Below are 19462 nucleotides of genomic sequence, written 5' to 3'. Positions count from 1 at the left end.
AAGCAAGTGAACCTCAAGACAATTTGTTTCCCGAAGGAAGTTTTGTTCGACCAGATTTACCTCAATATTCACCCTCAGAAAGACCAAAACAATTCAAGCCTACAGATAATCTTAAACCTGAGGGGGATTTTGAACGACCAATACATGAAAAGTTCAGGCCTAGTGAACGTCCTACTGCATATAAGCCAACGGATAATCTGAAACCCGAAGGTGAATTTGAAAGAAAGAAACCAGATGAATTCCAACCAGCTGAACGAGTTAAGCAAGTAAAACCACAAGATAATCTATTTCCTGAAGGAAATTTTGTACGTCCTGAGTATCCGGAATATTCACCGTCTGAGAGACCGAAACAATTTAAACCCTCCGACAATCTGAAACCCGAAGGTGATTTTGAACGTCCAGTTAACGAAAAATTCAAGCCAAGTGAGCGCCCAACACCATTTAAACCAACGGATAACCTAAAACCCGAGGGGGAATTCGAAAAACGTACACCACAGAAAGTTGGTCCAGGAGAACGGGCACCAGTTGTTAAACCAAAAGACAATTTGTTTCCTGAAGGGGAATTTCAAAGACCTGAGCATCCAGAGTACTCGCCATCTGAGAGACCTAAACAGTTTAAACCTACTGATAATCTTAAACCTGAGGGAGATTTTGAACGTCCAGTACAAGAAAAGTTTAGGCCTAGTGAACGTCCGACTGCATATAAGCCCACTGATAATCTGAAACCCGAAGGTGAATTTGAAAGAAAGAAACCAGATGAATTCCAACCAGCTGAACGAGTTAAGCAAGTAAAACCACAAGATAATCTATTTCCTGAAGGAAATTTTGTACGTCCTGAGTATCCGGAATATTCACCGTCTGAGAGACCGAAACAATTTAAGCCCACCGACAATCTGAAACCCGAAGGTGATTTTGAACGTCCAGTTAACGAAAAATTCAAGCCAAGTGAGCGCCCAACACCATTTAAACCAACGGATAACCTAAAACCCGAGGGGGAATTCGAAAAACGAACTCCACAGAAGGTTGGTCCAGGTGATCGTGCACCAATTGTTAAACCTAAAGACAATTTGTTTCCAGAAGGTAATTTCGAAAGACCCGAGTATCCAGAGTATTCACCTTCTGAAAGACCAAAACAATTTAAGCCTACTGATAATCTTAAACCAGAGGGAGATTTCGATCGTCCAGTACATGAAAAGTTTAGACCTAGTGAAAGACCTGCAGCGTATAAACCATCTGATAATCTAAAACCAGAAGGCGAATTTGAAAGAAGGAAGCCTGACGAATTCCAACCAGCTGACCGAGTAAAACAAGTCAAACCCCAAGACAATCTGTATCCTGAAGGTAATTTTGAGCGACCCGAGTATCCAGAATACTCACCATCTGAGAGACCAAAACAATTTAAGCCTACTGACAACCTAAAACCTGAAGGTGATTTTGAACGTCCAGTTTATGAAAAATTCAAACCTAGTGAACGTCCTGCTGCTTTTAAACCAAGTGATAATTTAAAACCTGAAGGTGAATTCGAAAAACGTACTCCACAGAAAGTTGGTCCTGGAGATCGTGCCCCAATTGTTAAACCAAAAGACAATTTGTATCCTGAAGGTGAATTCCAAAGACCGAAGCCAAATGATTACCAACCATCTGAAAGACCTAAGCAAGTGAAACCACATGATAATCTATTTCCTGAAGGTGAATTTCAAAGACCAGAGCATCCAGAGTATTCTCCATCTGAGAGACCAAAACAGTTTAAACCTACAGATAATCTTAAACCGGAAGGAGATTTTGAAAGACCAGTTTATGAGATGTTCAAACCAAGTGAACGTCCCACACCGTTTAAACCCAGTGATAATTTAAAACCTGAGGGAGAATTCGAAAAACGTACGCCTCAGAAAGTTGGTCCTGGAGATCGTGCCCCAATCGTTAAACCTAAAGACAATTTGTATCCAGAAGGTGAATTCCAGCGACCAAAACCTAATGAATTCCAACCATCTGAAAGACCTAAGCAAATCAAACCGCAAGACAATCTATTTCCTGAAGGCAGTTTTGAACGGCCCGAGCATCCAGAGTACTCACCATCTGAAAGACCAAAACAATTTAAACCTTCTGATAATCTTAAGCCAGAGGGAGATTTTGATCGTCCGGTATATGAAAAGTTCAAGCCTAGCGAGCGTCCCGCTGCATTTAAACCAACTGATAATTTAAAAACTGAGGGAGAATTCGAAAAACGTACGCCTCAGAAAGTTGGTCCTGGAGATCGTGCCCCAATCGTTAAACCTAAAGACAATTTGTATCCAGAAGGTGAATTCCAGCGACCAAAACCTAATGAATTCCAACCATCTGAAAGACCTAAGCAAATCAAACCGCAAGACAATCTATTTCCTGAAGGCAGTTTTGAACGGCCCGAGCATCCAGAGTACTCACCATCTGAAAGACCAAAACAATTTAAACCTTCTGATAATCTTAAGCCAGAGGGAGATTTTGATCGTCCGGTATATGAAAAGTTCAAGCCTAGCGAGCGTCCCGCTGCATTTAAACCAACTGATAATTTAAAAACTGAGGGAGAATTCGAAAAACGTACGCCTCAGAAAGTTGGTCCTGGAGATCGTGCCCCAATCGTTAAACCTAAAGACAATTTGTATCCAGAAGGTGAATTCCAGCGACCAAAACCTAATGAATTCCAACCATCTGAAAGACCTAAGCAAATCAAACCGCAAGACAATCTATTTCCTGAAGGCAATTTTGAACGGCCCGAGCATCCAGAGTACTCACCATCTGAAAGACCAAAACAATTTAAACCTTCTGATAATCTTAAGCCAGAGGGAGATTTTGATCGTCCGGTACATGAAAAGTTTAGACCTAGCGAACGACCGGCTCCGTTTAAGCCCAGTGACAATTTGAAACCTGAAGGTGAATTTGAAAAACGTACACCACAGAAAGTTGGGCCTGGTGATCGTGCTCCAATTGTTAAACCTAAAGACAATTTGGTTCTAGAAGGGGAATTTGAGAAACGTATTCAACAAGTATTGGGTCCAGGTGATAGGGCTCCTATTGTAAAACCTAAAGATAATTTATATCCCGAAGGTGTATTAGACACATCATATACTAAGAACATATCTGAAGTATCTGTAGGGGAAAGAGCCGCTATTCACATTCACGAAGATAATTTAAAGATGACTGGCGAACATTCTATTTTTAAGAAAGATGATTTTACGCATAAAACCGGTATTCGTTCCGAAATTGTCAAACATGAGGATAATCTGAAAGTAGAAGGTGAATTCATGGATAGTTTTAAACGAAGTGATTATTCAGCTACTAGAGGGGAGCGGTCTGAAATTATTCACAGAGAAGACAATTTAAGAATTGAAGGTGAGTTTATTGATATGCACTCAAGAAATGATTATAGTGAACACGTTGTGAATAGAGTATCTTCAGTTATGAAACATGAAGACAACCTTAGAATGGAGGGGGAATTTGAGAAACGTGAACAACTGTCCTATGTTTCTGCTGAAAGACCGAATCAAATACGGCATCCAGATAATTTAAAACTTGAGGGTGAATTCGAAAAACGTTCTCAAAATGTTGTCGGACCCGGTGACAGAGCCCCTATTGTTAAACCTAAAGATAATCTCAAACCTGAAGGTGAATTCGATAGACCATCTCCAGATAAATACACATCTGGTGAACGACCAAAACAAATCAGACATCCAGATAACTTAAGACCCGAAGGAGAATTTGATAGACCGTCTACAGATAATTACAGACCAGGTGAACGACCAAAACAAATTAGACATCCAGATAACTTAAAACCAGAAGGGGAATTCGATAGGCCGTCTACAAATAATTATAGACCAGGTGAACGACCAAAACAAGTCAGACATCCAGATAACTTAAGACCCGAAGGAGAATTTGATAGACCGTCTACAGATAATTACAGACCAGGTGAACGACCAAAACAAATTAGACATCCAGATAACTTAAAACCAGAAGGAGAATTCGATAGGCCGTCTACAAACAATTATAGACCAGGTGAACGACCAAAACAAGTCAGACATCCAGATAACTTAAGACCCGAAGGAGAATTTGATAGACCGTCTACAGATAATTACAGACCAGGTGAACGACCAAAACAAATAAGACATCCAGATAACTTAAAAACCGAAGGAGAATTTGATAGACCGTCTACAGATAATTACAGACCAGGTGAACGACCAAAACAAATTAGACATCCAGATAACTTAAAACCAGAAGGAGAATTCGATAGGCCGTCTACAAATAATTATAGACCAGGTGAACGACCAAAACAAGTCAGACATCCAGATAACTTAAGACCCGAAGGAGAATTTGATAGACCGTCTACAGATAATTACAGACCAGGTGAACGACCAAAACAAATAAGACATCCAGATAACTTAAAACCAGAAGGAGAATTCTATAGGCCGTCTACAGATAATTACAGACCAGATGAACGACCAAAACAAATTAGACATCCAGATAACTTAAAACCAGAAGGTGAATTTGAAAAACGTACATATCAAACAGTTGGTCATGGTGATAGAGCACCTATAGTAAAACCCAAAGATAATTTAAAACCAGAAGGTGCATTTGATAGACCTTCTCAACAAAATTATGGACCAGGTGAACGACCAAAACAAATACGGCATCCAGATAACTTAAAATCAGAAGGTGATTTTGAAAAACGAGTCGTACAAAAAGTAACTGTAGGTGAGCGGACTCTTGCTTATAAGCCTCAAGATAATTTACGGATGGAAGGAGAATTTGAAAAAAGAGATCGAACTTACACAGTTCGAAAGGTTGAGCAAGCTGTAATCAGGAAACATGAGGATAATTTGAAAGTTGAAGGGACAATGCACTTTACCAATAAAAACATCCATTCCGATCAAAAGTCATTAGATTCAGGATATTCTCAAAAAATAACGGAAAATAATCAAACTGTAAGCGACCATAGACGAATAAATCAATTGGAAAAATCGCATTCTTCTTCAAATACTGAAAACTATTCTTCAGTACACAAATCTCAGCAGAACAATACAAATTCTAGAAAGCATATTGAATCTCAAATTTCTTTGGGAGAATATGCTAAAGATTCAAATACAAAAGAAAAAATTAGTGTCAAATATGGACAGTCACAATTTGAAGGAGAACTTAGACAATCATCTGAATCACAAAACGTTGAAAATCGTGTTGTGAAACAATCATCTGATTCTACGTACCAAAGAAGCTCAAAATCTGAAGAACACGTGGAAAGAAAAAAATGGGAGACTTCTCAAAAGAGAGATTATTTAAAAGGATCCGTAACAGATTTAAGCAGTACTAGAAATGCATCATCATCTAAGCAACAACTTAACCAGATAAACGATCAAAGATATTCAGATAATACAACTCGTCAACATTCATCCAATCATTATGACCATGTGTCTTCACAAAATATCAGCAATTCAAATCAGCGGCATGGACAAACAAGTGAACAACACATTTACTCTTCACGACAGTCTCAAGAATCTAGAGGGGTGTTGAATCACGATAGACTACGAAATGATGACCTTGTTGACAGAGTACAATCTACGCAACATAGACACGGGCATCTGAGTAATAACGATAGTCGAAATTATTCATCACAGCATCAAACTCTTCAAAACATTGGTCAGTCTAGTCAAAAACATACCAATGAAACCAGTGGTCAAAACTATAAAAAGAGCACTACCACTAGTCATTCAAAAATTAGTGAACAAATTCGACGGCCTGAAAGTTTTGTTATAACTCTATCTGACGAAAAATCAATAAATAATCGAAATGCGTCATCTACAGAACAGCGTTATTCAAATAATCAAACGAGTAAAGTTCTCAACACTGAAGTAGGAAGACAATCGTTTGTTAGTGGAAATACCAACGAGAGAAATTCGATTAGCCGTGATTATTCTTCGGATTTGCGTTCAAGCAAGTCAACTGTATCGAATGAACAGTTAAACAAAAGCAACCGGTATGAGACCAGTAGCCAAAATCGGAATGAATACAATCAGGACAATTCTAAATCACTTTCGTCACAACAAAAATCCGAGCACACTACAAATCGTTCGCATGGCAGTGAAGTAAAAAGTTATTCCACTGCAACGTACAGGAAGTCTTTGCACAGCACTAGTTCCAACGTGTTGAACATCGACACGTCCACGTTCGATAGGAAAACCCACAGTGACCAATCTCATCACCGTAAGTCCGTAATAAGTTCGAACACGGATCTGAGTAATTCGGTGTTGCACCGCAAAGGAGATGTGACGCATATCGAAGCGCCCCATACCACTTCTTCAGCAGCGGCGGCCCAAAGAAAGAGCATCAATACGTTGGACTCGACATACGTGGTATCACCTCCAGACAACCGGAACAGTATTAGCGCTATGCACCGGCAAGATAGGGTATTGAGGTCGTCCACAAACAGGTCACATATCAGTTTGGGTGATTCTTCAATGGAGTCGAGTACTAGTCATTACAGAAACGAATATAAACCGAGAGTGAGCGGACCATGCCCTGTTCCGTTAATCGAAAGAAATCAAGCGCCTTTTAGACACACCCGGGATACTAAAACACACAAATTCTATAAGTCAACTACGCCGGACGGAGATCGTAAATAAACCGTCTACGTAAGTAAATCATGTTTATGTATTTTAATAAGATCGATAAAATAGTACGACACTTACCTACTTAATAAAGTAAGAAAACTCTCAAACAGTAATAAATGCCAGCAGCAGAAGAAGAAGACTTACCTACTTGGTTACGCAATAATAATCTTATATTTTCGTATTTTGTTCATCCTCCCATGCATAAAATATATTTTACAATGTGGGGGATTCATAGTTTTTCCATTCCTTAATATTAACGAGTAATCGAAAATATTTCTGTTAAAGATATTTTTCATATAGGTAAATTTGGTTATATTTTCTAAGGCAACCATAAAAAAATTAATTGCTACCTTTATAATTTCCAAAAATAATTTGTAATTAGCAATTTATTTTAATTTAATAATTTAAATTCTGTAATACCATTACTTATACCACATAATATGCTTGATGGTCCAAATACATTTTTTATTGATCTGCAATCATCTCGTGCAACCAATATTTTCTCATATAATTAAAATTATTGTAAAAAAAATATTAACTATTTTACAATAGAATCATTAGTATATGTTTTGTTTTAGAAAAGAAATGAAACGGACTCAAGATTAAATACTCAACGTTTATAATTAAGAATAGCTTGAACTATGTTTTACTAATATATATTTAATTTTAAAAACAAACCATATAAAATAAAAAAAAACTATTTGATTGTTATTATATTAAAGGATTGTATCACTTTGAATATTATAAATTATAAACTAATGATATTTTGTAAAAATCACTAGGTAATTTTTTGTCTAGAATCATTAAATAAAACTGTGGGAAAAAAAATAAATGACAATGGATACTTTATTTTAGTAACCAGTGACATATTAAATATTGTTTAAGGAAAAAAATAATCTAAATATTCGTTTTCAACGTTTTGGATAAAAATATGTTTAATAATTTTCATAAGTGAAAATATAACTAGGATGCACAATATATTTTGATAAATATGGAATTAAGAAATGTAACACAATTCATATTATCGTCTGATGTTTTTTTGACATACTAATATCACATAAATGTGTCTGTCAATTTTCATTTTCTCACCATTACTTTGAGACAAAAAATGTGCCCAGTGTTTTTAGCAATTACTTATTAATTATAATAATTTATAATAACCATTATAATTAAATCTAACATAAAGTCACCTACAAAATACTTGTTAAATTATATAAGTGCTTTAAATAACCATGTTTTATTCAAGACTAATACTTAAATTTAATATATATTTGTATACTGTGATTTTGTTAATTTATTTTATGTATTGAAATTTGTATTAAATGAACTGTGATATCTTCTTATGAATTTTACAAACTTGACAAATTCTCAACACATGTAATGTATTACTTTTATTACATACCTAACTAAATTATGTATTAAAGTACTATTTTATTTTTATTTAAATTATTTTATGTTATATTTGTTGTATTAATAAAATTATTTTCAGTTATAAAATAAATTAACCATACAGAATCAGAAACTAACAAATGCAACTTTTCTTCTATTGTTTTTGAGAGGTATAAGTAAATGACAATTATTTTTTAATTGTATTTATTATTCAAGTGTTTTGTAACGAAGATGTACAATAAAACATTTACAAATATATTTTTTTACATGCATATAAAAAAACAATTCGAAAAAAATGACGAAATACAAAGTCAAAAACATTATTCGGACAAAAAACGCGTTCTATTTACTTATAATAATTAATAAATAAAAACAAAATCACCGACGCTTTACAATGGTACCACAAATTAGTACAGTTTATGTTCAATTTTAGACTTGTCTAAAATATAATACACACTCAATATTATTTATATAATGTAGTAAGTACGTGTAATGTATGTATTTATATAATATAGAACATATATGGGTGTGTGTATTTATGTGTGTGTGTTATAAATATTTAAATAATCTTAATTAACATTCAACAAATTACACACTAATATCAGATGTACAAAGTGATGTAATCGTTCATATTTTGTATAATAAAGGACATTCGGCGTCATTCGACATTCAACACGGTAAAAAAATACTTATATTTTTAGCTATAAAAACAAGTTCAAATTTTAACTTGAAAAAACAGTTAAATCGTTGGTTGTAACCCAACTAACGACTAAGGGTTAATTAAAAAAAAAAAATACATCAAAAGATTGTCTGTTACCGAAATATGCTTAAAGCACACTACGTCACTAAATCGAACTATTGTTTTCGTCATGAGTAAATATAATATTAATGTCCATAATTTCTCTGAATCAGATTTCAAATCATCGACTTAAAACAAAAATATGTTTACCAGTTGACAAGCTTTTGTCTAAAAATTATAATTTAAGTATAAGTGATAAAAAAAATAATATATTTATAACTCTTAAATATTAGAAATGCAATCTAAAATAATAATATTTAACAACAAATTTTTACAGAAATTAATGTAAACAAATAAAATAAAACATAACTATATAACTTTGTACAATATATTTAAAAAAATCTGTATAATATAACCTAGCTTTAGTTAAAATGCGTTTGTAATGAATATAAAAAAATAAAACTATGTTTTCAACAATTTAACGAGTGATTTTTTACTAATGCGTTGAATTTGATGTAAAATAATTTTAAGAGAGGCTTCAATTAAGAAAAAGTGAATCTATTATCTGTTTGTTTCAATGGGCAGTTATAAAAACTCATTGTCACTCGTAACGAGAATAACCATCATACAGTTTTTATTTGTAAATTAAGTATTACTGATCATAGATTTAAAAAAAAAAAATTTTAGATGAATTTTTCTCTCTTCAATTTAAGTGATTAAATATAATATAAAATATAAAATGTTTATTGATATAACTATAGCTAAATTATATTGAATTTGTTTAATGTCGTTGTATAAGTCTTATAGCGACCATAAAGAATTTTTTAATTATTGTATCAGGATTTAGGAATTAGTAAAATATTGAACAGAATCTAACTTATACCCTAACTGATAACCTATATTATGCGCTACTATTTATCAGATAATTACAGAAAACTATAATAAATTATGAAAAAATTAACTTATGAGTAAACTAAAATTTTTGAAAACTATAATCACTTGACTAAACAAGATTATATTTTTTAAATGTTTTAAATATTCATCCATCTACAAACTATACAAGAAAGGGAATATCGTTAAATTCATGTATAAGTATTATTTTAAGTAAACACTTGCATTATTTTAAATTCCATCAATTTAATAATGGATTCACGATTGTTCACAAAAACAAAAAATACATATATATATCCATTCGTATACTGATCTACATTTTTATTTTGATAAATTTTATCATTTTGTACAACATATTTTAGATTTAGTTAAAAAAGTTATTAATTTAGTTTTAATATTATAAAATCAAACAAACGTATAAATAAAAGCCCCTAATAACGTGTATTGTAATAAATGAATATTTATTTATATATCTCACAAAACAATTGATTACAAAAAAGAAAATATTATTGATCTTAAAAAAAAGATGAATAATTGTCGATTGCATTAAATTATGCTTATTTGTTAAAAAAAAAATGAACGTATTTAAATCAAAGTTTATACTTCAAGAAATAAATATGGCTCAGTATGTAATTCGTTCAACAGTTTTATGTACACGGTTAATTGGACATCAGTTCAAAGCAAACGATATTTTTTCTTTATCTATTGTTATGCATGGTGTCTATTAATATGAACGTTCTTATTATAGTAATACGATAACGATGAACGTGGTAGAAATTCAAATTTTTCACTCTTAACAACAAATTGTATTTTGATAAATTTACATAAAAATAACACGGTATACAAATTATTTAAAATTGATCAAACGATGTTAAAAATTTGGCACAGTCTAATGTATGTATTTACAAAATCACTTTTAAAGATCGTTAAAAAACGTTAAAGCCAAAAAAAGATATACGAATTTTTAAAATTTGGCATTTAAATAGAACGCCATAATTATTCGAAATTGTATTAAAATAATCAATTCATAATAAAATATTGATCAACAACTAAACTTTTTCAGAGATCGTTATATCTAATAAGTTAAAACACACGGGAAGTTATAGGGCAATGGAACACAATCTGGGGAAGACACATAGCTTAATATTCTACTCTGAATTTTTTTGACATGGAAAACATTTTTTTTTTTTTTTGAGTGGAAGACACAGTCTTGACATCTCAGAAAAAATATTAATAATTTGCGTAATTTTCACATTGCTTAAAATAGTTAAAACATTATTTGAATCGTTATTAAATGGTTTTTTAGTTGGAGATAGATGTGTGGTAATATAATTAATAATCGCTAATTATTGTGAACACATCTATATTGCGATAAATTTATTATGACTTAAAGCCGAATGATATCAAAATTCAGGTTAAAATTTTACAGTCAATAGGGTTTTTATGTACAAGTAGGTAAATATCAAAACAAATCAAATTATAGCTACTCAATATGAGCAGTCAGGTTGAGTCCATCGTAAAAGATATCCTTATGAACACCGTGTTATTACTCATATTATATTATATTTTGTAGTTAAAATATTGATTTTATGTAGATCTTTCTTAACTGTGTCCTAGTAAATTATATTGCCTGATTGTCTATAAGCTTAAGATTGTGTTTAAGTTAAATAACATTTTTATAGTGACATCGTTTTATTATGATTTAAAAAATCAAAACATTTATTGAAAATTATTTATATAGTAATATAATATAATTAATATATGTGTAAGTATATATTGCTCTTTGCTCAAAACATTAATGACAATATAACATTATAATATTGTCAGTTGCATATTGTATCATGCATCGTTTTATTTAGTATTCACTATACTTTAGAATTGAATAGTTATCGTCCATCGACCTACGCAATAGAATAGTTCTAGTAAGTAGATACTCCTCATACCACGAGACATTATAATATAATGTATTATTATAACACGTGTGAACTCGGAAGAAGTGTACTCGAATGATTATTAAACGTTTAGCAAATCACCGTTAATAAAACATAATATTAAAAATAATAATACAAATAACATGGTACATCGATGCGAGTCGAACGTTAACAGAAACGTGTCGGGCGCGATTACGTTAAATCAATTGTGTCACGGATATAACATTATAATAGCCATTCACCACTTATGTAGTTATGTGGTGACGGCGAATAAACATTATAGACAAATACAATGTAAATATATTATATTATGCTACTTTTATATGTTGAGCGAAACTTATCCGGTAACTTTAGTAATCCAAATACCGGAAATAATTTTCCAGCAGTATTGGTTGTATGCAGGGATTTGGAAGCCATGTAAATAGTTTGTGGGTTTCGTGCTGGCTGCAAGTGTGTAGCTGCACGGGCTCAGAAGAGCAGGAACGACACGCGGGTGCGGCGGCCATCCCCTTTGCTCCTCCGCCCCATCCCAAACTGTCACATGGACCCATCCGAGCCTGATCCTCCACTCAGTTTGCCACCTTCACCTCCGGAACCAGCACCGCTACCGTCTTCGCCACGCTCGCCGAAGCCACCGCTTCTGGCCGACAGACCTTGGAAGTCCAAGTTGTACTAAAAAAATTGTTTTAATATTAAAATATAAGCATGGGTGATGTGTATAAAATGTAAATATGAAGGATCTGTACAAGAGAACAAACGTATATCGAACGGAAAGACGTGCGAGACATTTGATTACTGGCTGTTTGGTAAGGGAGATAAATGTAAAATAAAATACAACATCCGAAGACGGTACAGATAGTATTTTTACGAGTAAAATAAAATTGATCTTTGATCGGTTCTCAGACAGTTTTTAACGATTTCCTTTCATTTTATTGTATACAATATTATGAGAACAACACTTACTTTAGTAGCACATACAAAACAGGTTGTTACCACTTTTGATATAACGTTCATTAGCGTTTTAGTTTCGTTAATCACACTGTCGACTTTTGAAAATGTAGCAGATTTACCGACCGTAGGCATTTTTACTGTAAATTGCAACTGTTGTACATATGTTGGAACTTGGTCCAACTGTTCCAAAAGTTCTTTTTTATTTGCACCCATAGGAACCTAAAAACGAATGATTTAGTTTAAAATTAGAAAATACGTTAATACAATTATAAACTTGTAATTTGAATTATTTGGTTAAATAAAATTCATGAAATACATAACTGAGTTTAATATGAAAACTAATATAGAGTTTAATATAAGTCTAAATTATGATATGTATTTAAAATGTTATAGTAAAAAGAAGAAAATGTTAATTGGCGTAGGTACTTTAAAAATCAAAAAAATAACCAAATGACAAGCTGACTCGATATTTTCCACTTCGAAGAAAATGTAAAAGTCATAAATACGTATTAATAAGTAACCATTAATAAATTAATTGTATATTATATACCTAGTGAAAATTAAGTAATTTTTACATTTTATTCGTTACTATGGTGATAATAACAAAGTGTTACGAAAAATTGGTTAGAAAATAAAATTACTGTACCCAGCTCAAAAACATATTTATGTTAATATATTGTTAAAACTTAAACGTAGTAGTACATTTACACATTTAATGTATACGATATATAATTCAGAACAATTATAAGAAATTCAATAATTAGAATGTTCAATGTATCTAAAATAAGTAGGTAATATACTAATATAATATAAAATTTTCATTTTTAAATTCATCAAAGTACCTACAACATTTAATTAAAACTGTTTAAGCTATTAGTTACTACAGAGGTATATAATACGCAGAATTATTAGGTTAGGCGATTAAAGTATTTAGTAAACACCTAACGGACAACTTTCAACCCATTGTGGTGCACTGGTGCATACTGAGTTTAAAAAAAGTGGAAATTTAGCAATGAACAATATTTATGGAAATATTTTTAAAATATTGTATAGCTTTAAATTACTGTCATCTAGTATTTTTTGCGACAATGGTAAGTTATTACTTATATTTTCATTTCAATACTACTAAATTGTAAGACTTGAATTTTGCCAACATCATAATTTAATATGTCCTAAACCTTTTTAATTCCTACATTACATAATATTTTATTTGGTATTTACATTGTTTAACAATGTATCAACGAATATATAATAACATATGGTGGCCAAAAACTATTTGTAAAACATTTACATTTACATTTTTCACGACTAAATTTCAACTATTTTCAAAAGCATAATTTTACTGTAAAGAGGTACACATCACGTCGTCCGTTTATCAATTGCAGCAGAACATTTTTTTACCTGGTACGAAAATTGTCTGACCAATTTGTACAGCCTGTTAGCTTCTTCGGCCAGGTATTCCGCCTGCGTGAACAGATCTTGAGTGGTCCTCAGCGACGACCCACCGTCTCCCTTGGTGAACTCGTACATGCTCAACGCCATGCCGGACATGTTCTTCGCCCTACGCACAATGTCGTTGTCTTCGTGTGCTTTGGTCGCGTTGCCTCGCTCGTCCACGCTGGCACCTTCCTCGATGGCCGCGTCGTCTTCCTCTCCAGCGCCCCACCTGTCCGCTTCCGCGTCCACTTCACTCGACGCCAATTTCATTTCCAGACCAGCCTTGGCGATTTGATCTTGTTCCTAAAGGAAGCAAGAGTAAGATAAAAAAAATTGTAAAAAAAAATCTCTTCTCGACGAAGGTTTTATATTTTTATTCCATGTCTTACCGATAGATCTAGTCTCACCGACTTCAGCGGTTTTGTCGTTGTACCATGTTTCTGTAACGAATTGAAATTACTCATAAAAAACCAACAGTACTTGAAATAAACATTATAAACACGAAATCCAACAAGTATAATGTCAACTTACGCCTGGTCTGGGGAGTGACATGTATGTTTGTTTTTCTGGTATTTGTTTTTCCATAATTTCTTTACACACCGTAGACACATCTTGAGTCAAGGCTTGCCACATGTCCGCAAATACTAAACACAAATTACATATAGGTACGTTAATAAATAATATTTATGAAAAAAAAACACCGATAAAAGCTTAACAAATAATTAATATCAAATATACTAATGTCGATGATCGACCTTCTAAATTTTCTTTTATGATTTTTGAACAAGGATAGTGAGCTAATGCTTGAGCAGCAGTAACGATTTGTGGTGCGTACACTCGTAAGTTGACTTCGGCGTGTTTCGCAGAAACCTGAAGTGATTCTGCAGTTGCAATGTGCCTCAGTACTTTACAAATCTGAAATCAAGACACAATATTTTTGTTAAGATGTCCAATCCGTTATTACATTTTTAATTTTTTACTTCTCCGATTTGGTCTACGACTTCAACGAATTGATCGCCGTACTTGTTAAGACTGTCGACGTCTCCATCGGAAGACGTAGTCTGTATGCACGTTACGAGGTCATATCCAGTTCTAATTATTAAAGGTAAGTCATGAGATTGTTCTTTACACGTCGCTATCAGCTGCAGTCTGAGTTCTTTGGTGGCGTCGAGACACTGGTTTACGGCCACTTCCAGTGATTTCGTAGGTGAGTATTCGTCACACTGTTCCTAAAAAAAATTTCAAACAAACAACGTTGCTTAAGATAGTAATATCTATACGATCGAATCACAGCATCGTGGTTGTAATGTATCATATATAATGACAGTTTTAAGATTAAATTAGAATTAGGACATCTTAGATTTTAAATTTATATGGTTTCGATCCAATTATTAATATTATTCATGGTACAAACGTTCATCCAATTACGCATAAAACAAAGTCAACGAATTACTACAAAGGTTTCGTTGTGAAAATTTAACTGGTGTATATGCTATATAATTCGTTTAAATGTTTTCGGAATTACACAAGACATTGAACATAGTATATATGCACCTACCGAGGTTTGAGATTATAAAATGCAGTATTAAAGTTTTTTTTTTATTACAGCGGCCATATTTTAAGTACACTCGAGATATTTTTAAAATTAAGTTGTTCTCTAAATTAGTTTATAGTTATAATACAGTTTATTTACTTTTTTTTTCGTTCATAATTTGTTATCAAAACAAAAGTTAGTATTGGTAAACGCATACGGTTATGATATGACACGGCTGATATTTGTTCAAACTTTACGAAAATAGTTTTAATAATTTAAAATATTGACTAACTAAACCTAAAAATAATATTAACACAAAATATATTTTAGAGTAAGAATTATTACTCTGTTCCATTATATCATGAAACATAAAATACGATTTAAAACTGACTTTGTGAAAACATTAGGTATATGATACTAAAATTATCATATACCAACCGTTTATAATATAATCAATATCATACCTATGCATCATAACCAGTATGATGTTGTTTTATTCAATAAAAACAAAACTTCACACCATCATCTATCATATTTTTGACAGTATATTTAATGTAGGATTATACATTTTTGAAAAAGTGTTTATATTTTCATGTATAACGAACCTATAAAAACGAGAAAGTTTTTCATACACTGAACTTTACTCTTCACCTTGACAACATGACATTTTTACCATTCCCGTACCTACAAGTTACAATATAACTTTAGCAGTTTACATCAAACTTTACCATAGTTTAAAAAGTTTTATTAATACAATAATTATTATAATGAACAGTTATTAAATTTTTAAGAAAAAATATCCAAATGTTTTGTTATCAATTATCAAAGTTAAATTATATTGTTATAAAATAAAATCTGCTGTATAAATACTGCCAGTATAAAATAACTATGATATTACTAAAATAGAAATACCTATAGCAACTTCATATATTTAATTATTATGCTTAAAGTCTGTTTCACAACACTAGATACTCGATAGCAGCGCGACCCGTGGACTAAGTTATGCATTTCATTGATTCCCAATATTATAAAAAAACCGCGGCAATTTTAAATCTTTGTATTATATTATTTAATAATTTAAACATTCCGTTTTTTTTTTACAGTTTATTACAAATATTATTATGAAATTTGATGGTAAGAACATTATCTGTGTTTGTATGTGGTATTTTTTTTTTAAATTTGGCGCGCTTCTATATGAAAAATTTTTCGAAACCCTGGCGATAATTATCCACGGGTCGCGCTGCTATCGAGTATCTAGTGTTGTGAAACAGACTATAGATCTTTGTTTATGTTATTTAAGTTTAAAAGAGATCTGCTTCAAGTAATAAAATTCGCAGATTTATATTTCAGATAGAGTTCTTTTTTTAAACAAAGACTACAGGTTACAGGTATCAATTAACTTTAAGTTGGTCTGGTTTTCAAGTTTCAACCAAAAAAAATAATAGATTGGGTGGATGACTGTCCACTGGGATCACTAGGAATCTGTTACACGTAATACATATTTTATTAAATTTTCAACCAAGGCAATTACTAACCGCATATATGACAATCGAATTAAAAAAATGATTTTCATTGGAGCTCTATGTCTCAGTCAGAATTTAATTTATAAATTCCTTCAACATTGTGTAGTTTTTTGTCGAGTCATTGAGATCGATTAAAATACCAATAAGCTCGGAAACTATACTATCTGCCACTATTGATACTGACGATAATAATTATCAGTCTTACGTGATTAGAAAATATGACATAAAACAGAATGGACTTGTGAGGAGAACAAAATCATTTAATCAGTACAATATTATTACGTACTTGTATATTACATTGGTACAATTTATTGTACGCTTTTACGTCAATATCGACTTTGTGTGTGAGTGTGTGTATTGTGTGTTGTAAGTATTTTCAACAGAGACAAAATATAATAATATAAAAAAACAGATGTAATATATTTTTGTGTACGTGCATCGTATAGGTATGTGTGAATACAGCTATTATTTATATATAACAGTACATGCATATTGTATTTACAGACAGCGTCTTATCCGGTTCAATCGTTACGGTATTTTTTTTTTCATTATTATTTGACCGAGTTCTGTGCAACTGACATAAACGCGCCACATAATAAATATAATAATATATCGATTTATTACTATTCTAATATCGGACTCAATATTCGTTGTGGAATTATTTTTACTTTTTTTGTGGTTTTGTTTTGATTAATGAATCGAAATACTGTTTTAATCATTTAAAACGTTTAAAAGCCAAAAATGATTTATTACTATTGCTATATTATTATTATCATCGTTGTGAATTTTCTCGTCATTGTTATTATCGTTTTACATTCTCTTGACTCAAACAAATGTCGATATCACGGCGGTGCGCCAATTGACGCACGCACACCTATACTATTATAGTATTATAATACATATTATATACATCATTATATTATATACTTGTTGCCCGTACCGCATTGAATAAACATTTTAGCTCGGCGCACTCAAACAACACTCGACCCTTTCATTTTTTCGTAGCTCCTCATCGGCGTTTTAACCGCGGTAACCATATTCACCACCAGATCATCGAGTAGGTTAGGCGACACACAGCGAATTAAAAAACGAGTACGATTAGGTGACATTTTTACTTGGCACGAATAATGTTTGGACGGTGTGAAGTACAAAAGTACAAAGTTATTCTATGAAACAATAACTATAATATTAAAATATTTCGCGATATTTTTTTAAACACGTCTTGTCTTTGTCTTGTTATAAGATATTATATAATTATTATCGTGTTCGTAAAAACAGTCCATGGATTTCTATCAGCTTGTTACCCAGTACATAGTTGATATTGATTTATGTGCTGGCTATACAAATTAAACGGGACTAGATCATAGGACCAACAAGTAAACTGTCAAATCCAAAAGGGCCACGAAAAACTTTTTTATGTTTAATTATTTTTTTTGTGAGTAGGGTTTTCTGAATTTTAATTATTGTATTTAAGACGTGACTGAGTTCTTAGCAGCGTTTTAAATTTAATTATATTCACATAGAAATACTTAAATGTTATTTTTACATACGTCTATTATTTTTTGCAACAAACTATTAGGTACAATATTATGAAATTTTTTATTATTTTAAGCTAAATTAATGCTTTTTTACCATTATTATTTATTTAATTTTTATAGTCATACACAATATATAAACCAACCAACTACCTATTATATATTTTCAATGCGTGTTTAAGCTTCATATTCTTATTTAAAATTCTGATTACCGTTATTTTTTGTGAGCATTTTTTTACTGTTAATTATAGGAACTATGTAAATTTTATTCCATTAACAACTTTAGACAAAAACGTATAATTTTACTTAAATACATGAATGGAAAGACTGAAATAAAATATATTATAGAATTGTGTAGTTAAAAAAAGCAGGTAAGTGGATGTCGATCTGCTATACAGCAGGTTACAAGTGGGACACTGTATAATGGATAGAATTAAATTTGAATTCAATGATATAATATCACTGTATAAGAAAAACGATTCTGAGCGGAGACGGTTTGTCAGCCTAGGTATTAGACATACCTTTTATAGGTATACTTATCAGCTATAGTATTAAAAAAAATTGACCTATAAATTATAATAAGTATCAATAATAAATTCCAAATTATTCATATCACAATATCCATCAGGTAACGCGTTATACATCAACAACAAACCGTGTTACTATCATAGATATATAATAGTATACTTAAGAAGTTTCAAGTACCCACAAATAATATTATACAATCATTACAATCACAAGTCACAACAAAATAACTAAAATAGTTATTCCAGTTTTTTTAATATGTGATTTCGTCCAAATTTGAATTTAAATTACTATAAAAATAAACTGGGCTTATGAATTTCTTAGAATTTTTGGTAATAGAATTAATCATTTACGTGGAATCTTGTTTTAAATTTT

At 31.7% G+C, this 19462-nt stretch overlaps 2 protein-coding genes across 2 annotated transcripts in view; one reads left to right on the top strand and one right to left on the bottom strand.

Moving 5' to 3' along the window:
* LOC100160459 (titin) overlaps positions 1 to 8079 on the top strand; it is a 36840-nt gene extending 28761 nt beyond the window's left edge. Inside the window, 2 exon segments of the mRNA XM_008189856.3 lie at positions 6 to 6653; positions 7211 to 8079. Of these exon segments, the coding sequence (XP_008188078.1) occupies positions 6 to 6644 (6639 nt within the window). The 3' untranslated portion in view covers positions 6645 to 6653; positions 7211 to 8079.
* A 2138-nt stretch (positions 8080 to 10217) lies between these two features.
* LOC100169341 (alpha-catulin) overlaps positions 10218 to 19462 on the bottom strand; it is a 47318-nt gene continuing 38073 nt past the window's right edge. The window contains exons 6-12 of the mRNA XM_029486332.1: positions 14951 to 15199; positions 14726 to 14885; positions 14502 to 14614; positions 14360 to 14410; positions 13935 to 14273; positions 12546 to 12752; positions 10218 to 12254 (exon numbers count right to left, since the gene is read on the bottom strand). Of these exons, the coding sequence (XP_029342192.1) occupies positions 12120 to 12254; positions 12546 to 12752; positions 13935 to 14273; positions 14360 to 14410; positions 14502 to 14614; positions 14726 to 14885; positions 14951 to 15199 (1254 nt within the window). The 3' untranslated portion in view covers positions 10218 to 12119. The remainder of the gene's footprint in view (positions 12255 to 12545; positions 12753 to 13934; positions 14274 to 14359; positions 14411 to 14501; positions 14615 to 14725; positions 14886 to 14950; positions 15200 to 19462) is intronic.

This window comes from Acyrthosiphon pisum, chromosome A1 (genome assembly GCF_005508785.2).
Source record: "Acyrthosiphon pisum isolate AL4f chromosome A1, pea_aphid_22Mar2018_4r6ur, whole genome shotgun sequence".
NCBI lineage: Eukaryota > Metazoa > Arthropoda > Insecta > Hemiptera > Aphididae > Acyrthosiphon > Acyrthosiphon pisum.
Note: the sequence above shows the minus strand (reverse complement) of the source record. Positions and strands in the feature narration are given on the sequence as shown.